Below are 17073 nucleotides of genomic sequence, written 5' to 3' on the forward strand. Positions count from 1 at the left end.
CGGGGTGACCTCTGTCTGAAGTCAGGTCTCCCGTCCTCCCATCTGTCCTCCACCTTCAGCCTGTCCCCGTCCGGAGCTGGCCTCACCCCCGCACCGGTGGCCGCTGTCCACTCAGCGCCTCAGTCACTCGGGGCGGAAACCCGGACACCGGCTCTGACTCTGACACGCCGTTTCCCCGCCTCGCCGAGCGCCGTCTGCCATCACGGCCCCCGGCCCGTCAGCTCCGGGCGGTCCCACGTCCCGCCACCACGAGCCTCTGTCCGAAACACGAGTGTCACGACGCCCTCCTGACGACCTTTCCCGGTCACGGCCACACCGCCCTGCGTGGGGCGCCCCAGGCCCCCTACACTGCACACCCGGGTCCTCAGATGCACCGCCATCCGCCCCAGAGGCTGCCAGTCCCCTCCCCTCCGGCCCAGAGTTCTTTTCTGTCCCTTCCTCCTGCGCCCAGGTAGCTCCCGCTCACCTCCGCGTCTCCGCCTTGAGGTCACTTTGTCCTCCGGGCTGTCCCCCTGCCCCCGCCCCGCAGGCGCGTTAATTCAGCTCTGTCGTTACGAGTACAGGATCGGCCTTCAAAGCCGTGAACTGGTCGGGTCGGAGAATGTAGTTCTCTCGTTTACCGATGTGACGTGGTGTTTATTTAACGTAAAGATCCCCAGGAATGTTCCGTTTTTACTTAAAAAGATTGACAGGGACACTACACTAAACCCATATGAAAACTATGCCTTTCAGAAAGGTAGATTTTTTTTTTTGCAAGATGAAGCGTTCAGTATGGTTGATAGACACATCAATTTTGAGATCGTTGTCCCGAAAAACATTTAAAATGTTAAGCGAATTAGCATTTCGGTACAAAGGAATCAGAACAATTAACCGGAATCAATCAAAGAACACGAATAGCTTTCTAAGTAATACGAATGCCGTTTCGCCCTTTCCTGGGGACATTACTGGATTCCGTGCGACGTTAAACGCCTATTAATTTTTACATAAAATTTCAATGAAGAACCAAGGAGAACACAAACCGAAAAGCAGAACAGGATAAATCGCCCCGCGGCTCAGAGCGCAGCCCCAGCGGAAGCCCAGAGGGCCAGGCCGGGCACAGGGAGCGATGCCCCTTGCCAGGAGACCCCACTGCCCCCCGGCCGGAGGGGCTGGCTCCCACGCCCGTGCCGGCGGACCCTCGGCCCGACTCTGCCCGGACGTCCCGCGGTCACCGTGTGACGGGCCTCGCCGCGACGCTGCTGCCTCTCGGCGAGGTGCGGGGGCCCACCCGGCTGCAGTTCCCGGGACCCCGCGGTTTTCGCTGTCGGCTTCCAGGGGGTGCGGACGGCTGGGGAGCAGGCCCCACCTAGGGGGACCAGCAGGTCCCTGTGCGCCGTGCACCCTGAGCTGGAAGAGGCCGGGGTCCCCGCTCTGCTCCCCATCCTCGTGGGAGGCCTGCCCTGCTTCGGGACGCGCATGGCCCAAGGTCCCCGGCAGCCACGTCCCTGCCTGGGTGACAAAGGCCATCAGCCCAGGGCTGAAGGGAACGTGGGCCTTCTCTGTGGCTGCGTGCGCCCCACACACGGGCTGACGCTGTCAACTTTCCGCGGCCAGTTCTCACACACGCACGGACGCACTCGCCACGAGGAAGGACACCTGCCAGTGTGGCCACCGGCTGGGCCGCGGGGGCCCTGTGCTCGGCGAGGCAGGTTCCTCAGAGGCAGATGCTGCACGGTGTCACTTCCACGTGGGAAGGCGGTGGGGACGAGTCAGCCGAGGGCACACGCTTCCACTGCCGAGTCCCGGGGCCTCGCGTACAGCGTGGTGACGCAGCCAACAGCGCTGTCGCCTACTTGGGAGCGCTGAGAGAGCCCTCCGGGTTTCCCGTATGGTCCCCTCAGTCAAGCGCCACAGAGGCACTGGGGCCCCCATGTCAGTAAGGACCGGGGGCCCCCGCATTTCTGGTCTTTCTGGGCTGCGAGCGGGCACCGCGGGAGCGGCAGGCAGCTCACCCCTCAGGGGCCAGCGGAGGTCAAGCAGGGCACCCGGGCTTAGCGACACACCGGCCAGTGATGCCACGATGTCACCCGATCACCCTGTTGGGAGGAAGTCACCTAGGACAGACTTACACACGAGCCAGTCTCCCGGCATCGGACCCAGGTCCAGACTTCAACTCCTAACGGCAGCTGGACGCGCTCAGGCAGAGAGACAACCGGGGTCCGCCCGCGGCACAGCGGCGGAGGCGTTGGCGCCATTTATAACGCGGCCGCCACGGGGGCGTCTAGCTGAGCGATTATGACCGTAACGGAAACACGACAAAAGAGGAATTCTGAGCAAAGGGAGAGAGGGGTAAAGAACACGATGGAAAGATTTAAACCTGAACACGGACGAAAAAAAGGAATTCTGAGCAAAGGGAGAGACGGGTATAAAGAACACGATGGAAAGATTTAAACCTGAACACGCAACGCCGCCGCGAAAATTCCAGAGTGGGGAAACCACTCATGGGCATGGACCCCAGAGACCCGGACACCTGCGCGTGGTGGCCCCGAAGGGCGGCCCGGGGGCCCTTCTCGCGGTGAGCGGGCGAGGAACCTGCCGGGTGACAGCGTCGTCATTGTCACACCCCCAGGAACTTGGATCAGTCTCGAGGGCATCGTGCTGAGTGGACACAGACAAAAAAGCCAAAGCCACCTGCGTGTCCCGCTCCATCCGCCCCGGACCCCGCCCCGGCCGGAACCTGGCGGCGGTGCTGGTGACGGTGCAGTCACCTCGGGCCATCGCGGGCTTGGCCACCTCATGATGCCCGAGGCGTCGGTGGCATGAGCCTCACGTCATCCTCACATCCGTTTGAAGTGGGACTTAGGCCCAGACTAAAGCATGTTTAAAAACGCCTTTTACCTGTGGCTTCATTACAGGAGAAATAGAAAGCGCGTGGAGGGCCCGCCCTTTCGCTTAAGGCGTTGCATTCTTAGCCAAGTCTGCATCTTTGAGGCCTCGTTTAACCATTGGCGAAGTGGAATATTTATCTCTTCGACTTGTTGGCTAAACAAATTAATGGTGGTTTTCTCTTCCAAACATTTACGTGTCTACCAAGTTCTTTCTCTGAGCTAACTGCTCTGCGAGGTCCCCAGGACACAGATAGGTCACCTGTTGGGAGAGACGCGTAGCTTTAACGCTAGGCGGTGGTCGCTGGCTGCTGTCAGCTCCCCGGACCCTCGGCAGGTCCCCGTCCCTGAGGCGGGCACTGGTATTTTTCCCCTGTTTTGCAGATGAGGAGACTGAGCCTCAGTCGGGCAGGGGACCCGTGGGCGACGGCATGCCGCAGACAGGCCTGGGGTTCGAGCAGGTGGGAGGCTCCAGGGCTCTGCTGTCTGCCGTGTCACACGCATCCTCTTTGACGGGGCACTGTGCACGTGAACGGCTGTCCTTCTTCGCTAGTCTGCGAAAGCTCTCTTAAAAATGGGCCCCTGGCTGAGAGATATCAGTGCTTGGGAAGTTGGGGTGATAAAGTTAAGCAGACTGGGGTGGCGGCCGTGGAGGAGCACGGCAGGTGGCACGCAGGAAACTGTACCCCGACTGGCACAGCACCCCCAGAGCGATGCACGTGAGGGGACACATCCCTCAGGCACGCGGTCACCCCCCGGGCACGCGGTCACCCCCTGGGCACACACCCCCCGGGCATGTGGTCACCCCCCAGGCACGCAGTCACTCCCCAGACACGCGGTCACCCCCCGGGCACGCGGTCACCCCCTGGACATGCTCCCGGTGGCTCGCCGTGGCCGTTCATGAACGAGGGATTCGCGCTCAGGCGAGCCCCCTGCAGAGCTACCTGCAAGCTTATGGCAGATCAGGAAAGCACAGAAAATGACCAATGTCACTTGCACTTTCGACATGGGAAGATGCCAGAACGTTCTTTGCCAGAGTTCTCAATTTCGACAATAATGTCATTATTTAATGATAATTTTGAGTTATCACACCCCCTTATGTCGGTATACACAAGTTTCGGACTTTTTCTTGTGCTCGAATGATTGCGTATCATCCATGCCAAGGAATGTCCCAAACGGTGACACATAACCCGACACTGGACTGGAGAAAACAGAACATTCTGGAAACCGAGAGTTGGCTCCAGGAAGTGGATCACGGAAAAGCCACCGGCCTCACGTCAGCTGCGGCTCGTGCTGGGCGCTCTGCCGTGGGCCAGGCCTGCCACCCTTCTGAGACCCCCACCCAGTAAGAAAGATATTTGCGGTGACCTGGCTCTCTCGGGTGTGAGCCTGGAAGCAAGGAAGTCCGCGAGATGCTTCATGTACACACGTCATGTCAACCAAACGCGCTAATCTGCTCGGGTCCCATGCAAAGATAATTTTGCTTTTAAGAAATAATGAATTCGATCTGCTCCTAAAAGAACAGACATAGGCAGATGTGACCTGCATCCGAGAACTTCAATTTTCTTAGTGGACGAGCTGTTCGTTCGGTGGCTGTGGTTTCCCCCCGTTTCTTCGCTGAGAGAGGGACCCGACTCACGGTGGGTTTGAAAGATTTCTTCACTCCGTCTTGTGAACAGAGACACCGTCGCTATTTTTAAAATTCTGACTCTAAAACCCAGACTGATTTATTACGCGATCGCACTCAGACAAATGTGACAAGACGCCCAGAAGAAAGGACTTTTGGGGTCTCTTCTAGGGGAACTATTTCAGATAGGCTTCTCTATTTGCTTTCAAGATAAAAATCTCACTCTGCTGTCCTGTTAGGGCGACTCATTGAATGCAACGCTCACGGCCGATTTAATGGACTGTTTGCCAAGAAAAGCCAATATGTAAAGCTCTTGAAGTTCGTTAGGCAATGACAGTGGGTGTTACTTATACGTACGTGTGGCATTTGCTAGTTCACTTAAGTTCTCGACAGCCCGGTCAAGAGAAGGCTTTGTCGTTTATGAGTGGTATCACGTGTGGGTCAAGAGGAGGCCTTTGTCGCTTATGAGTGGTATCACGTGTGGGTCCAGAAGCTGACCCGGTTCCGCCCCAGGCGGCCTGCTCCGTCCCCCTGACGTCTGTGCCCGCCCCTCCCCAGGGACAGTGCTGGAGAAAACGTTTTTAAAATTTCATCTGGCCTCTTCCAGCTCAGGGTGCGTGGCACACAGGGTCCCCACTTGTGCCCCATGTTTCTGCTCCCCATCCTCGTGGGAGGCAGCGCCTGCCCTGCTTCGGGAAGCGCATGGCCCAAAGTCCCCGGCAGCCACGTCCTAATTAAGACGCTTAACATTTTTTCATTTCTGAATCGGTTGTTTTGGCTCAAACGTCCCTTCGGAATCATGACCGCCTGGGTCTGATCAGCTGACACCCCCCCATGACGGACGGCTATGTGACGGGCGTGACCGTGTGGCCGAGGCGTTGGGGACGGCGTGTTCCGTCGAGCCTACCTGCCGACGTCGTCACGATTTCGCTGGTGTTTCGGAGGCCCATGAAGTCAAACTGGTAGAGCCGCCAGGACTTCTGGTCCGCCGCCTCCACCGAGCTTTTCCTCCATCGGTAAACCATCTCTTCCCTGGGGTAGCCATCTGCAACGAGAGCGGACGTCAGCGCGTGGACGCAGCTACGGCCGTCAGGTCGGACGGGTCATGAGGTCACGCGACAGGGTTACGCTCTGGGGCCGACTTGTTCTCTAGATTTTCCCAGACGCGTGGAACCTCCACACGGACTGACAAAAGCCCCACGGGTGGGGGTCGGGTTGGTTTGTCCTGGAGGCCGTGGCTGAGGTTGACTGAGGCCGGAGGGCCCGGGCCCGGTGCCCCTGGCCCCAGATGCTGAGACCGAGCCGCCCACTGCCACCTGTGCCCACCCCTCCCCGGAGTTAGCCCCCTGGCGTCAGCAAGGCAGGTGTAGTGAGGCGCCGGCCACCCCACAATCCCAGGGGTCGGCTGGCCTGGCTCTGCCCCGACATTAGGTCCAGTTCCGGTCAGCAAGCGCTGGCCATTACCGGTGACCAGCTTGCTAGTCACTCCAGGGAGCATGATGTCGAGGTGCTTCTGCTGCCTGCGGCCTGTCGGCGGCCCGCCAGGGCTGGGGTCCCGGATGCGGGCTCAGCACCCCCCCAGTTGTGTGATGAGGGGACTGTGGCCCCCGAGCCTGAGGTTGGCCTGACGTCTGCTTCTTGGTGCTGGACCCCCTCCCAATGGCATCTGGGACCCCGTGAGGGCTCCGATGGGTCAGGGACAGACCGGGCACCTTCACTCACCCATCGCCAGGCTCTGCAGAGTCAGCCCCATGGGGCACGTCCCACCCAAAGCAAGTCCTGGCCCCCGCTCAGGCCGACGCGTGACGGAGCAGCGTTCGGCTTGTGAACTTGTTGGACAGATTCGGTGTCGCGAGCGGTAAGTGATCACGATCAATGGAAGCAGAGGATGCAAGACACTCAGCTCCGCCCCTGCCCGCGACGGGGCGGGGAGGCGGTGGCACTGGGTGGCAGTTATGAGGAACACGCCAGCACAGGCGTGCGGAGCTGGAAGCACGCGCCCCGTATGTCGGAAGCCCGAAGGTCCAGAGCCACGCTGAGCACGGTGCGTCTCAGCGAAAACCCAAAGTGCGTGTGCGTGCGTGTCCACGTTTGCATGCGTGTGCACGGGCAGCACACACACGGGATGAGCATGAGACGCGCTGGCCGAGGCTCATGCCGAGCAGGGCGCCACACACATTTAATGTACACACATGCACACTCACACATGTGCACACACATGTGGTTCTGGGGCAGACGTGGTGTGGACCCGCAGCCCACCACCTGAGACGCGTTTCCCGTGCGTGTCTGCTTTCTTACCATGGAAAACTCACAACTAAAGGTAGATAAAATAGAACATTCTATTTGAGGAAATCGTGGGCCAAAATTTCAGCAATGGTGAGACGGTCAAGACTCTTCTGGTTATAATGCTATTGTAAGACCTAAGTTTGTCCGAAGGTCACAGTTCCGTGAGGAAGCTCAACCCTTGGATGCGGCTGTGACTCTGGAGACCCGGCCCTGAGTCGCCCCACAGCGACGTGGCCCAGCCCCGGAATGGACCCTGGGTCTGAGGTTTTTGGACGCCCCGTGATTTGGCCAGCCACGGTCACATTCCCCACGCCCTGCAAACCATAAACAACCCATCAGAAGTAAACGCAGAGGCGTGCAAGAGACGCTTGCACTCGGCAGCAAGAAACGAGCGCGAAAAACTCTGGCGGTTGGGACACAAGACCACGGATCGGTCTGAGAAACGTAATTGTGGTTTCAGGGACACCTGCATCTCTGCGCTGGCAAGGGCCATCTGGAGACCAGTGCCCGAAGCGTCCCTCCGATGTTCGAGGCTCACGATGCCCACTGTGATTTGATGCCCAGCTTCCTCCTGTGGGGGCGACGCCTCTGGCCTGACGACAGCCTTGAAGGGGGACCCCCTTCCTCTGGGGAACTCCCACGTTGTCACCCGTGTCACCGGAGGCGGCCTGACTGTCTGAGGCCTGCAGGTCACACGCGCTCACACCGCTGCTTCAGGGATGCACGGTGGAGATGTGGGTGGGGACAAAGCCACAGGAGAACCAGCCGCGCCGCGTGGGGACCGACCAGAACGGCTCCCGCGTGTCGCCTGGACAGCAGCATTTTCTGGGTGACAGTTGCCTTCCCTCTCATGTCATAGTGGTCAGGGCACACAGCACCCTCCGGGTAGGTGTGTACGCACACGCACACATGCAGACACCACATGCCACACACATGTGCTCACTCACACATGCACACACTGCACACACATGCACGTGTACAGTCACACACACACAAGCACACACATGCACATTCACGCACCACACACACTCACATACACGCACATGTACACACATGCACATGTACACAGTCCTACTCACACGTGCTCAGTCGGCCACGCGGAGGAGCGGCGAGGATGTCGGGCTCCGGGGCTGGCGGCAAATAAACACACAAACCGCACTCGGGGTATCCCTCTGGATGCACCCCGTAAGGCGGGGTCTGGACCATTTCCCGCCACCCGTCAGACGTCAGAGAGGGACCGTGCCCTGGCTCCACGGCCCCCGCCCGGTGCCCCGTCCTCAGTGACAGCGACGCCGGCTCTGGTGACACGTGAGGGAACGGCCATTGTCCCTACAGACCTGGGTTCGGCTGTGGCACGCGCTGGCATTCGCTTTAGAGGCATTCAGCGTGGATACGATCATTTCTCCGTTCTGGATGTGCCAGCTATATATAAAGTATGCATTTATGTCTCTGAATTATTTCATGTAAAAGCTAAATTTTTAAAAACCCATCACTCTTCACTATGCATTATAAAGGGGAGACAAGGCGACAAGATGGGACTCGGGCTGCAGACACTGTCTCTATGTCATTCATTCTACCTCATCTGTCTGTCTGTCTGAGTCTACGTCTCTGTCCCTTCCACTTGTCCGTTCTCTCTCCATCGATTCATCTGTCATCTATCTGTCTGGCCACCTACCCATTCATCTATGATCCATCTACCCAGCGATGCATCTGTTACCCACCATCTTTTATATCTGTCTATCCATCCATTTATTATTTATCTATCAACTATCTTATCTATCATCTATCATCTATCTATCTTTCTATCTTATCTATGCATCAACTGATCCATCCATCTATTGATTCCTTCAGCTATCGATCCATCCAACTGTCCATCGATTTATCTTTCTGTCTGTCTCATACTGTAGCACGAATCACCCTGTATAATTTAAATGTTTCTTTTGTTCTCTGCTTAAATTCTCCCATAATTCGAAAGGGAAGTTATTATTTATAATTTCATTTGACAAAATGATTATCCATAAGTGCTCATTGTCCCCATTTTTTTGTAGCTACAAACACAAATTTAAACCACTCTAAGTGAGTCCGCCGTCAACATCTGCATAATACGCCATGCCTTGTTCTGGGCTGCTTATACTGTGTGTGAACTATAGTGTCACATTAGCAATTTTCATGTTTATCCAAAAGCTTTAGTCAAGCCCCCAATCAATGGCCTGCAATTTGCTATGCAAATACGTTTCCTGGGTCAGGTTGCGTTCGCATAGATAAATGATGAAGAAAATGCCATAAATAAAAAGGTTCATGCAAAGTCTGGAAGAGTTTTGTTGCCTAAACATTTGACGGGAAATAAACATTTGGTAGGAAATTATTAAGCTTAGCTTGTTAGTGTTTGTCCAGGAGGCGCAAGGTCATCTTGAAATTTACATTTTTCCGGACATTGTCGAATTTGGTCATTGACTTATGATCGCTGTTCCCCAAACGTTCTGAACCAGCATCGCCCAAAGCGGGGACCTTGAGGGCTTCTGTGCACCCCACATCGTTTCACCCAGCGGCCACTTTCCACAATGGCAGAGCAACTTTCGCTGTGTGCAAGGGCACCCCGAAGCCAGCGAGGGCACCCCGAAGCCAGCGAGGGCACCCCGAAGCCAGCGAGGCTGCATGGCATGCTGGGGCTGCTGGGGTAACCGATGAGAGTCTTTTGATAAACTGATCAATTAATTCGATTGAAAAATGGCCGCCAGCGAGGAAACACTTCCTAGACGACACAGCAAAGGACCTCTGCGAAGCCACTCCTTTGCGGTGGCTCTGAACCCGAGAAGGGCTCGGCCACGGTAGCCGTGGAAACCGGCAGCTCAGATGGTGACAGGCGGGGTCAGGAGGCGGAGTCCCCAGCGCTTCCATGTTCGGCAATGACAGCAGACCGAAGAGTGACCCCGAGGTGTCCACGTCCTTGTCCCCGGCACCCGGGCGTGTCATCACACGTGGGAAGGGCGCCTCGCCTGCCGCGTGGGCTCGGCGCGAACGCCGACCCCTGTCACAGGGCCTCGAAACGAGTGGACATGGCGGCCAAGCTTATGTCCCGGCCGCGACACAGGCGGTCCCAGCGGGAGGTGCAGCCGCCGCCTCTTGACCGTGCAGAAGTCGGGGTGCAAGCACGAGCCAGTGCACCCCAATCTCGAAAGGACGGCACGGGGCCCCCCGCGTGCGCCTCGAGCTGCTCAAGCTTCGGGCCCCGTCGGGTCCCAGGGCCGGCAGGAATCGGGCCGTTTCCTCAGCGTCGAAGCATCAGTTTTTCTGGGAAACGTTATGACGAGCGGCCCTGACGTCTGGGCCCCGCCAGCGGAGGCAAAAGGCTGCGGCTTCGGCTCTTTCTCCTCCGGGGAATGACCCGGACCCGCGGAGCCGAGTTCTCCGGTGCGAGGTCGCTGGTGGCGTTGACACAGGGGCTCCGGCTCGGGCCCAGGCTGCCGGCCGATGGGGCCGCGTGACTCCGGACTGTGCGTCATCATAAGGGCCTCGTGTGACTCACCCGCGTGTGAGTGATCCGCACGCACACAGCACCCCGGTCTCTGCGTCCGGGCTGTCGCATCCAGTCCGCGTCTCGGGCAGCAGCCTGAAGTTCATTTAGGGGGGTTCCTGTGGCGGCCGGGAGCTGCCAATCACAGGCCCGCGCCCGGACCCCCGTTTCTCCCTCCGGCCCGGCTTCCTCGCGCCACAAGGAGCATGACGACGCTGCCTCCTGAGGGCCGCGCTGTAACTCGCACGAGGCAGGGCGATCAGCTCCGCGGCCTGGCACAGAGGACGCGCACGACAACGTCGCTGTGATCTCCATGGCTGCGACGACGCGCCAGGCACTCGCTAAGCGACCGGCCCGAGGTTTATGCCTAACGACGGCGGAGCCGGCCTTACGCGTAGGTGGACGAGACGAAGCTACCTGCACGTCGGGCGTCACCTGGCCGCAGACGACCTCCCGAACACTCACGTTCCCGTCTACCTGTCTCGGTGCCTTGCTTACAAGGACACACCTGCAGGTTCCGCCCGGCTGCATCCCCCTTAAAAGTGTCAACGACCCTGGGCCGGGCAGGTGGGGGTCCAGGGCGGGTGCAGAGACCACGACGGACCATGTATTCCTCACATTTAGCGGAAAGACAGCGCACGGGACACGGCGGAGGCGACGCGTCCGGGCACCGTCACGCGCGGGAGGAGGACCCCGTGTGTGACATGCCACGGAGACACTGACGAAGACGTCGAGATCTGTCTGTGGACTCAGCGCCCAACACCGAACACCGAACACCACGCCGCCCAGGCAGCCCTGCGACGGCCCGGCCTGAGCTTCTGGGGGGAAAAAAAGATAAAGAACATCTAAAAAAAAAAAATCTAGAGCTAACATCACACATCATGGTAAGATAACAAATGTTCTCCTGCTAAGATCCAGAGCAGGGCAAGGGTATCCATTCTCACCACTTTAATTCAACATAATACTGAAAGTTCTAGCCTCTGCAATTTAAAAAATAAATAAATAAATAAATAAATAGAAAAGCTATCGTGGTGTGTTTACTTCCTCAAACTAGACCGCTGATGTTTATATAAAAGAACGCGAACAGAAGAGGCCAAACGAAGGTCCCTGAGCCCCCACGGGCACAGGAATCGCAATTTCGGGGTGTCCGGCGGCGTCGCTGGCCTCTACCCGCTGGATTGGAGTCTGCGGACTGTGCAGAATTGCACTGAAAGGCCGAGCTTCTCCCGCTCGGTCACCTTTGCAGCGTGTGGACGTCGCGTCCGCTATTTCTCTGCCGTGAGCAGCTTTGACTACACCTGCCTCTTATTCACTAGATACATTTCTAGAAAGGGATCGGCCACGATTCTTCAGACTTTGCTCCCTATTTCCAAACAGCGAGGAGGGGAAGAGTCTGGTGGGCAGGGTGCCCAGTGCCCGGGATGCGCAGAGCGGGGCAGCGGCCGAGAGCAGAGGGGGCTGAGCGGGCGTCGCCCCGTGGGCAGCAGGTGCCCAGCCGCCGAGGCGGGGTGTGACTGCTCATGAGGTGCTGGCAGCTGGGCCGCCGCCGGCCAGGCACACGATGTCACAGAACAAGGCAGTGGGTTCGGGCGTCCACCGGACGAGGCAAACCCTCCTGCCTCGGCCACGGTCTTCCTCTGAACGTGTGTTTTTAAGTAAATGCAGGGTCTCGCCCCTCGAAGCATCACAGGGACAGAGTCTTGGCCTCCGCCAGGCTCGGACAGAGCCCTTCGCCAGATGGAAACTTCCAGGCTGCTCGGAACCGCATGGACGGTGAGCTGTCCCAGAGATGGCTGAGCAGGCACGAATGTCGGGGACACAGGGTTGGGTGGTGGCGGGAGGCCCAGGGAGGGGTCGGGAAACTCGTGGACCAGAAAGATGGCACACACTGTCCCCAGGCAGCAGAAGACGGAAATGCAACAGACTGTTTGCTTTAAAAAAAAGTCGCTGCGCAGGCTTATTCCACAAGCTCTAAACTGCTTGAGGACAAAACTCTGGCTCAGTACAGCCTGCCCAGGATCTGAGTCACCGAATCTTGCCAAGCACTGGAATAACCGCCCCTCCCCGGGCGAACGATGAGCTGGATTCAGAGCATCAGCGTTTCCGAGGGAACCTGCCTTCACATTTCAGCCGCGTACACTTAATTTCTAGAACGAACCAGACACTTACAACATGCCTGCTGGAGGCTTCACTCAGTTTAGCTCTTCTAAACATGAGCATTCATTCGCCGCAAGTGTTGGGGAGAAAAGCAGGCATGTGAAAAATTTGGCATCTTGTTCTCTCCACCCTCTCTCCCCGGAGGAGCGGGAAAGATGAAAGCGGACATCTTTATTTAGGCATAACTGCAAAATTATAGCATTGGCTGAAGAAGTAATTTTATTCCGCCAGGAAGCTTCAGCAGCTGGGACGCGCGCTCCAGACGCATTCTGGGGTTCTTCATCTCAAAATCAGCCACAGCTTACAAACGGGGCCACCCGTATTTTTAAGATCAGGGCCCCATGAGATAGAAAAGTGTGCATTTACATCGTCTGCATTGAGATCGACTTCACCCCGAAACGCAAGCCGAGGGCGAGGGCTTCCTGTGCCACGTTCCGTGCAGCAGGCGAGACCTCGCTTCTCGTGTCGGCACACACGTCAATCGCTTTTTCTTTTGCAAAAACGGCGTTTCCCCAAAACCGTGCGTTCTCCGTATTCATGGTGAATTCCGCTCAACCGCAGTAAAGCTGGCTGTCCCCCAATGACCTAATTAACTTCAGTCAAGGTCTTCCCCTATATATATATTTTTGCCTTAATAACAACTTCGGACCGTGAGGATTTAACATGAGATGCTACGACAGACTTGCTGTAATCACTTCGCCGACGATGCTTCAGAGGCGAATCACTGGAAACACAGATTTTCCACAAGTCTTCGTTATTATCTGCAAAACTTTTTTTTCAAAACATTGCAGAAATGGACGTTACGGTCTATAATCTATTTTGTTGCCTCGTCTGCTGTTTGCTCTCAAGAGGTTGATGCATCTTTTCGCTCTTGCTTCGACTTGACAGGAATAATACAAAACAAATTTAGACGAAACGTTAAAAATAACTTTGCAATTAATTCTATTCATTCTCAGTGACTTGCAATAAATGGAAAACAAAGAATGATCATCCTACCGTGAGATTTCTTTTCTTCCCAAAAAGCAAATACATCATTTGTAACTGGACATGCAAGACTGGATTTAGAGCGGTGCTGAAGAAAAAGGGACCTTTTAATTTTTACTTCTTTATGAGAAGTAAAGAAGTCATGGTTTATGGCACGAAACCCCAGTCCCCAACCGAGCGGGTGCTCGGTGAAAACGGACGCTGACCGGACACACGGCGCCGTGGGGCCTGCACAGCACCCGATAAGCCCCCAGCGGCCGCCTCGCCCCCCAGGGGCCGGTCGTTCTGTCCACTTCCCTCTGCTGGCGAGGCCTCGCCCTGTGGCGGCTGGGAAGGGACATCGCTGACAGCGTCCACCTGGGAGCCACGGAGCCGGCGCCGCAGGGTGACTCTGGGGCAGAGGCAGTGCGTGTGCCTGTGAGACGCCTTTCGGGGTCCCCTCGGGTCCGCGTCCCCTGCATCACCGTACACAGCGCGTTCCACCGTATTATCCACTCACGGGATGCACTCGGGGCGAGGTCACCTGCACTCAGACGCTGCTTTCCGCTGCCCGCTCTCCAGCTGGTGTCTCTAGCTCTGGCCCGGCTCAGCCAGGTTCGGTTCTCCACCCTCGGCCAGCTGTCGCCACGGCCGCTCCAGCTCCGTCCCAGTGGGAGCCCTGGAGGCGGGGCCGCCTCCCATCCACTCCTGCCCTGGCCACGCGCCCTCCGCCCCGTGGCTTCCTAACGGGATCCCAGAAAAAGGACCATGACAGAAGCTCCGTCCCCGGGCCTTTGGGGCGGGGCCTTAGGGTCCGCTGCCGGACAACGCTCTTGAAGGGACTGTACTGACCACCAGCCCAGTCCGACCGACGCCTCCCAAAATGAGATGTGCCGGGGATGGCGCTGTCCTGGGCCCTGGGCTGTCACCGCCAAGGGTTGCCGTGCACGGCCACCTACGCAGAAGGGACACTGAGACCCACTGTGAACGAGCACTCGGGGGCACACAGACCTGTCTGGACCAGCGACCAGCAGCACAGCCAAACGGGAAATAAAGCACGCGGACGAGCAGAAGGGCCGTTCGTCACCGACAGGCGGGGGGCCCTCCTGTCATGGACGGAGCTCCTGTCATGGTCCCTTTTCTTGGACGAGCGGACTCAGGCTGTGTTTGTCTTTTGTTCTTTCGTGACCGGCTTATGTCACTGAGCATAATGCCGTCGAGGTTCACCCAGCCACAGCAGGTGTCAGACTGTTCCTCCTTTGTAAGGCCGGTGACACTGCACCGTGTGGGCGGGCCACGTTCCGTTACCCCGTCATCCGCTGACAGGTACCTGAGCTGCTTCCACGGGAAAGGGAGGAACCTCGTTAAAAAGATATTTCCCGCTGGGCTCTGGCTGTGGGAAGAACGGAAAACCAAAAAAAGTCCCTCCTGAGAATTGAAAACCACAGCCCCAAATGCCAAAGACGTGGGGCTGACATTCACGCCACCTGTGCGGCCGGAGACCCAGGCCCGGCTTTGATTTAATGTGCTAGTCGGAGCAGAGCAAACCCTCTCGAAGAATCCGCCTTGGATTTAAGCCTCGAAGAGATCCCACGGGAAAACGTCCGGCCGCGTGAGCTCGAACGTACAAATTTCTGAACGGAAAAGTAAACAAATGACAAAAAACAGTGAAATGAAACAACGATTTCTGCAAACAGCCCCCACGACAGCGTCGGAACGTCCAGGAAATAAATGAGCAGACGATGACACTGAACATTTGGTAAAGAAATAAGACGCTGTCGACATTGTGTAGAAAATTAGAATAAAAAGCAACAAGATAGAACGTCTCATAACGAGGAATCATCCATGAAATTACGAACCCACTAGACGAGTTAACAGTGTCTCAGCGCATCGGAAGGGTCTACACGGCCAAACTGAGTTCGCCGAGAAAACTAACACACAGCGAAGCGAATAAAAACACTAGAAAAAATTACAGACTCGCAAAACACTAGACAAGTCGGACCATCCCGTAACTTTTAAAGTAATTAAGTTAATAGAGAACCGTAGGCTCGAATTAATCTCTGGGCGAGTTTACGGGACATTCCCAGACGCTAGCCGTCTAGGAAACTGGATATTTCCTTTTAGACGCATCCCCGTTCTCATTACTGACTTTAAGAATTTGTAAGTGGTTACTTGTTAGCTCTAATAACAAACATAAATAAAATATTAAAATACTGTGAAAAATTAATTCCCATAACGGTGCGATGAGAGGAAGCTAAATAAGTTTCATAAAAATGTTTACCTTTCTATTTTGAAGACACATTATCTTGCGCGAAGATGGTCTGAAACCGCAAATTATCACGAACGAGTCTGGTGCACTTGCAAAGACACACGACCATCTCACTAGCCTAAGAGTGTTTGATGAGCCTAGCGTCACCGAACCCCGCAGGACCGTAAGGAACGGCCGAGCCGCACATGGCCTTATTAAGGCCACCACCTCGTCACATGGGTCCTGTGGCATAGAATCCGCAGCGGAAACGCCCAGGCGGCCAACGCCGACCCGCCATCTGTCCCCTCCGGCCGTACGGTGACGCTCTCATGGGCCATGTGGCCCCGGGTGACCTTGGCACGGGCCGGACGCCCCCACAGCTGTCGGAGCCCAGCCATACTCACAGCTGGAGAAGGTCAGCGGGCAGGAGTGCTCGTCCATGGGGAAGTTGTGTAGCTGCAGCTGGCACTCGGCGTTGATGGTGAGCCTGCGGGAGAGCCGGGGTCACTGCACGGCCGGCCGGCAAGGCCCGGCCAAGTGCCCGGCAGGGCGGGGCAGGCCCGTCACCGCGGTTCAGGGGGCGGCAGTGGGGGTGACCGCATGCGTGACTCGCTCTGGCCCGGGTCCCCCCCACCCCACCGTGGGTCACGTGGCCGCTTTCCTGCTGTGTGAGCTGGTGCTGCTTTGAGCTGTGGGCGAGGCCAGCGCCCTGCGTGAAGCTCAGCTTCTCTCTCTCAGTGGGGGGCAGCCAGCCCCGTTACGGGGCGCCCCCGTGCCCGTGCCCTTGTGGGCTCAGATGGGCTATGATTATGTCTGTTAATTACCACCCCAAGGCAGCTTTGTGTTCCCAGCCGAGTGGCCTCGTGGATTAAACAGACCGTGGACTGTTCTGACGGCGGGACGCGTCACCATGCAGGTGGCCCTTCCTGTGGCACCAGGAGGGACTCCCCAGGCATCGCGCTGCAGCACGGCGAGCGTGACAGGCCCGGGCCTCAGCGGCGAGAACAGGCCCGCCCCCCACGGCGACCTCAGGACCCCGACCGGACGCCGGTGCTCCAGCCGCCAGCCCCTTACCGTAGGGTGTAGAGGATCTTGCCGTCGCCCCAGATCCTGAGGAGCTGGTTGGGGGTGGTGACCCAGTGGGCCTCCGCGGTCTTGGAGTTGCGGAAGATGGTGTCCGGGACCCAGATCAAGCCCACCATGTTGCTGTTGAGAGTGAGCAGCTTCATCGTGCTGTTGAAGCGCAGGCGGCTGTCCGTCCAGGTCTGGGCGAAAAACACGTCGATCTGGTATTCCTGCAACACACGACGGGGCCGTGAGCGCATCCCGCGGCCTCCGCCCTCCGCGCCGGCTTTGGTCCTGCATGTGCTCCCCATGCCCCCCGCACCCCCCGTGCCCCCTGCACCCTCTACAC

General features: G+C 57.4%; 1 protein-coding gene across 1 annotated transcript in view; it reads right to left on the reverse strand.

Annotated features, from left to right (window-relative positions):
- GABRG3 (gamma-aminobutyric acid type A receptor gamma3 subunit) overlaps positions 1-17073 on the reverse strand; it is a 59705-nt gene that overhangs the window by 2151 nt on the left and 40481 nt on the right. Inside the window, exons 5-7 of the mRNA XM_025043519.1 lie at positions 16734-16954; positions 16064-16146; positions 5399-5536 (exon numbers count right to left, since the gene is read on the reverse strand). Coding sequence (XP_024899287.1) covers positions 5399-5536; positions 16064-16146; positions 16734-16954 — 442 coding nt within the window. The remainder of the gene's footprint in view (positions 1-5398; positions 5537-16063; positions 16147-16733; positions 16955-17073) is intronic.

This window comes from Pteropus alecto, unplaced genomic scaffold, assembly GCF_000325575.1.
Source record: "Pteropus alecto unplaced genomic scaffold, ASM32557v1 scaffold102, whole genome shotgun sequence".
Lineage (NCBI taxonomy): Eukaryota > Metazoa > Chordata > Mammalia > Chiroptera > Pteropodidae > Pteropus > Pteropus alecto.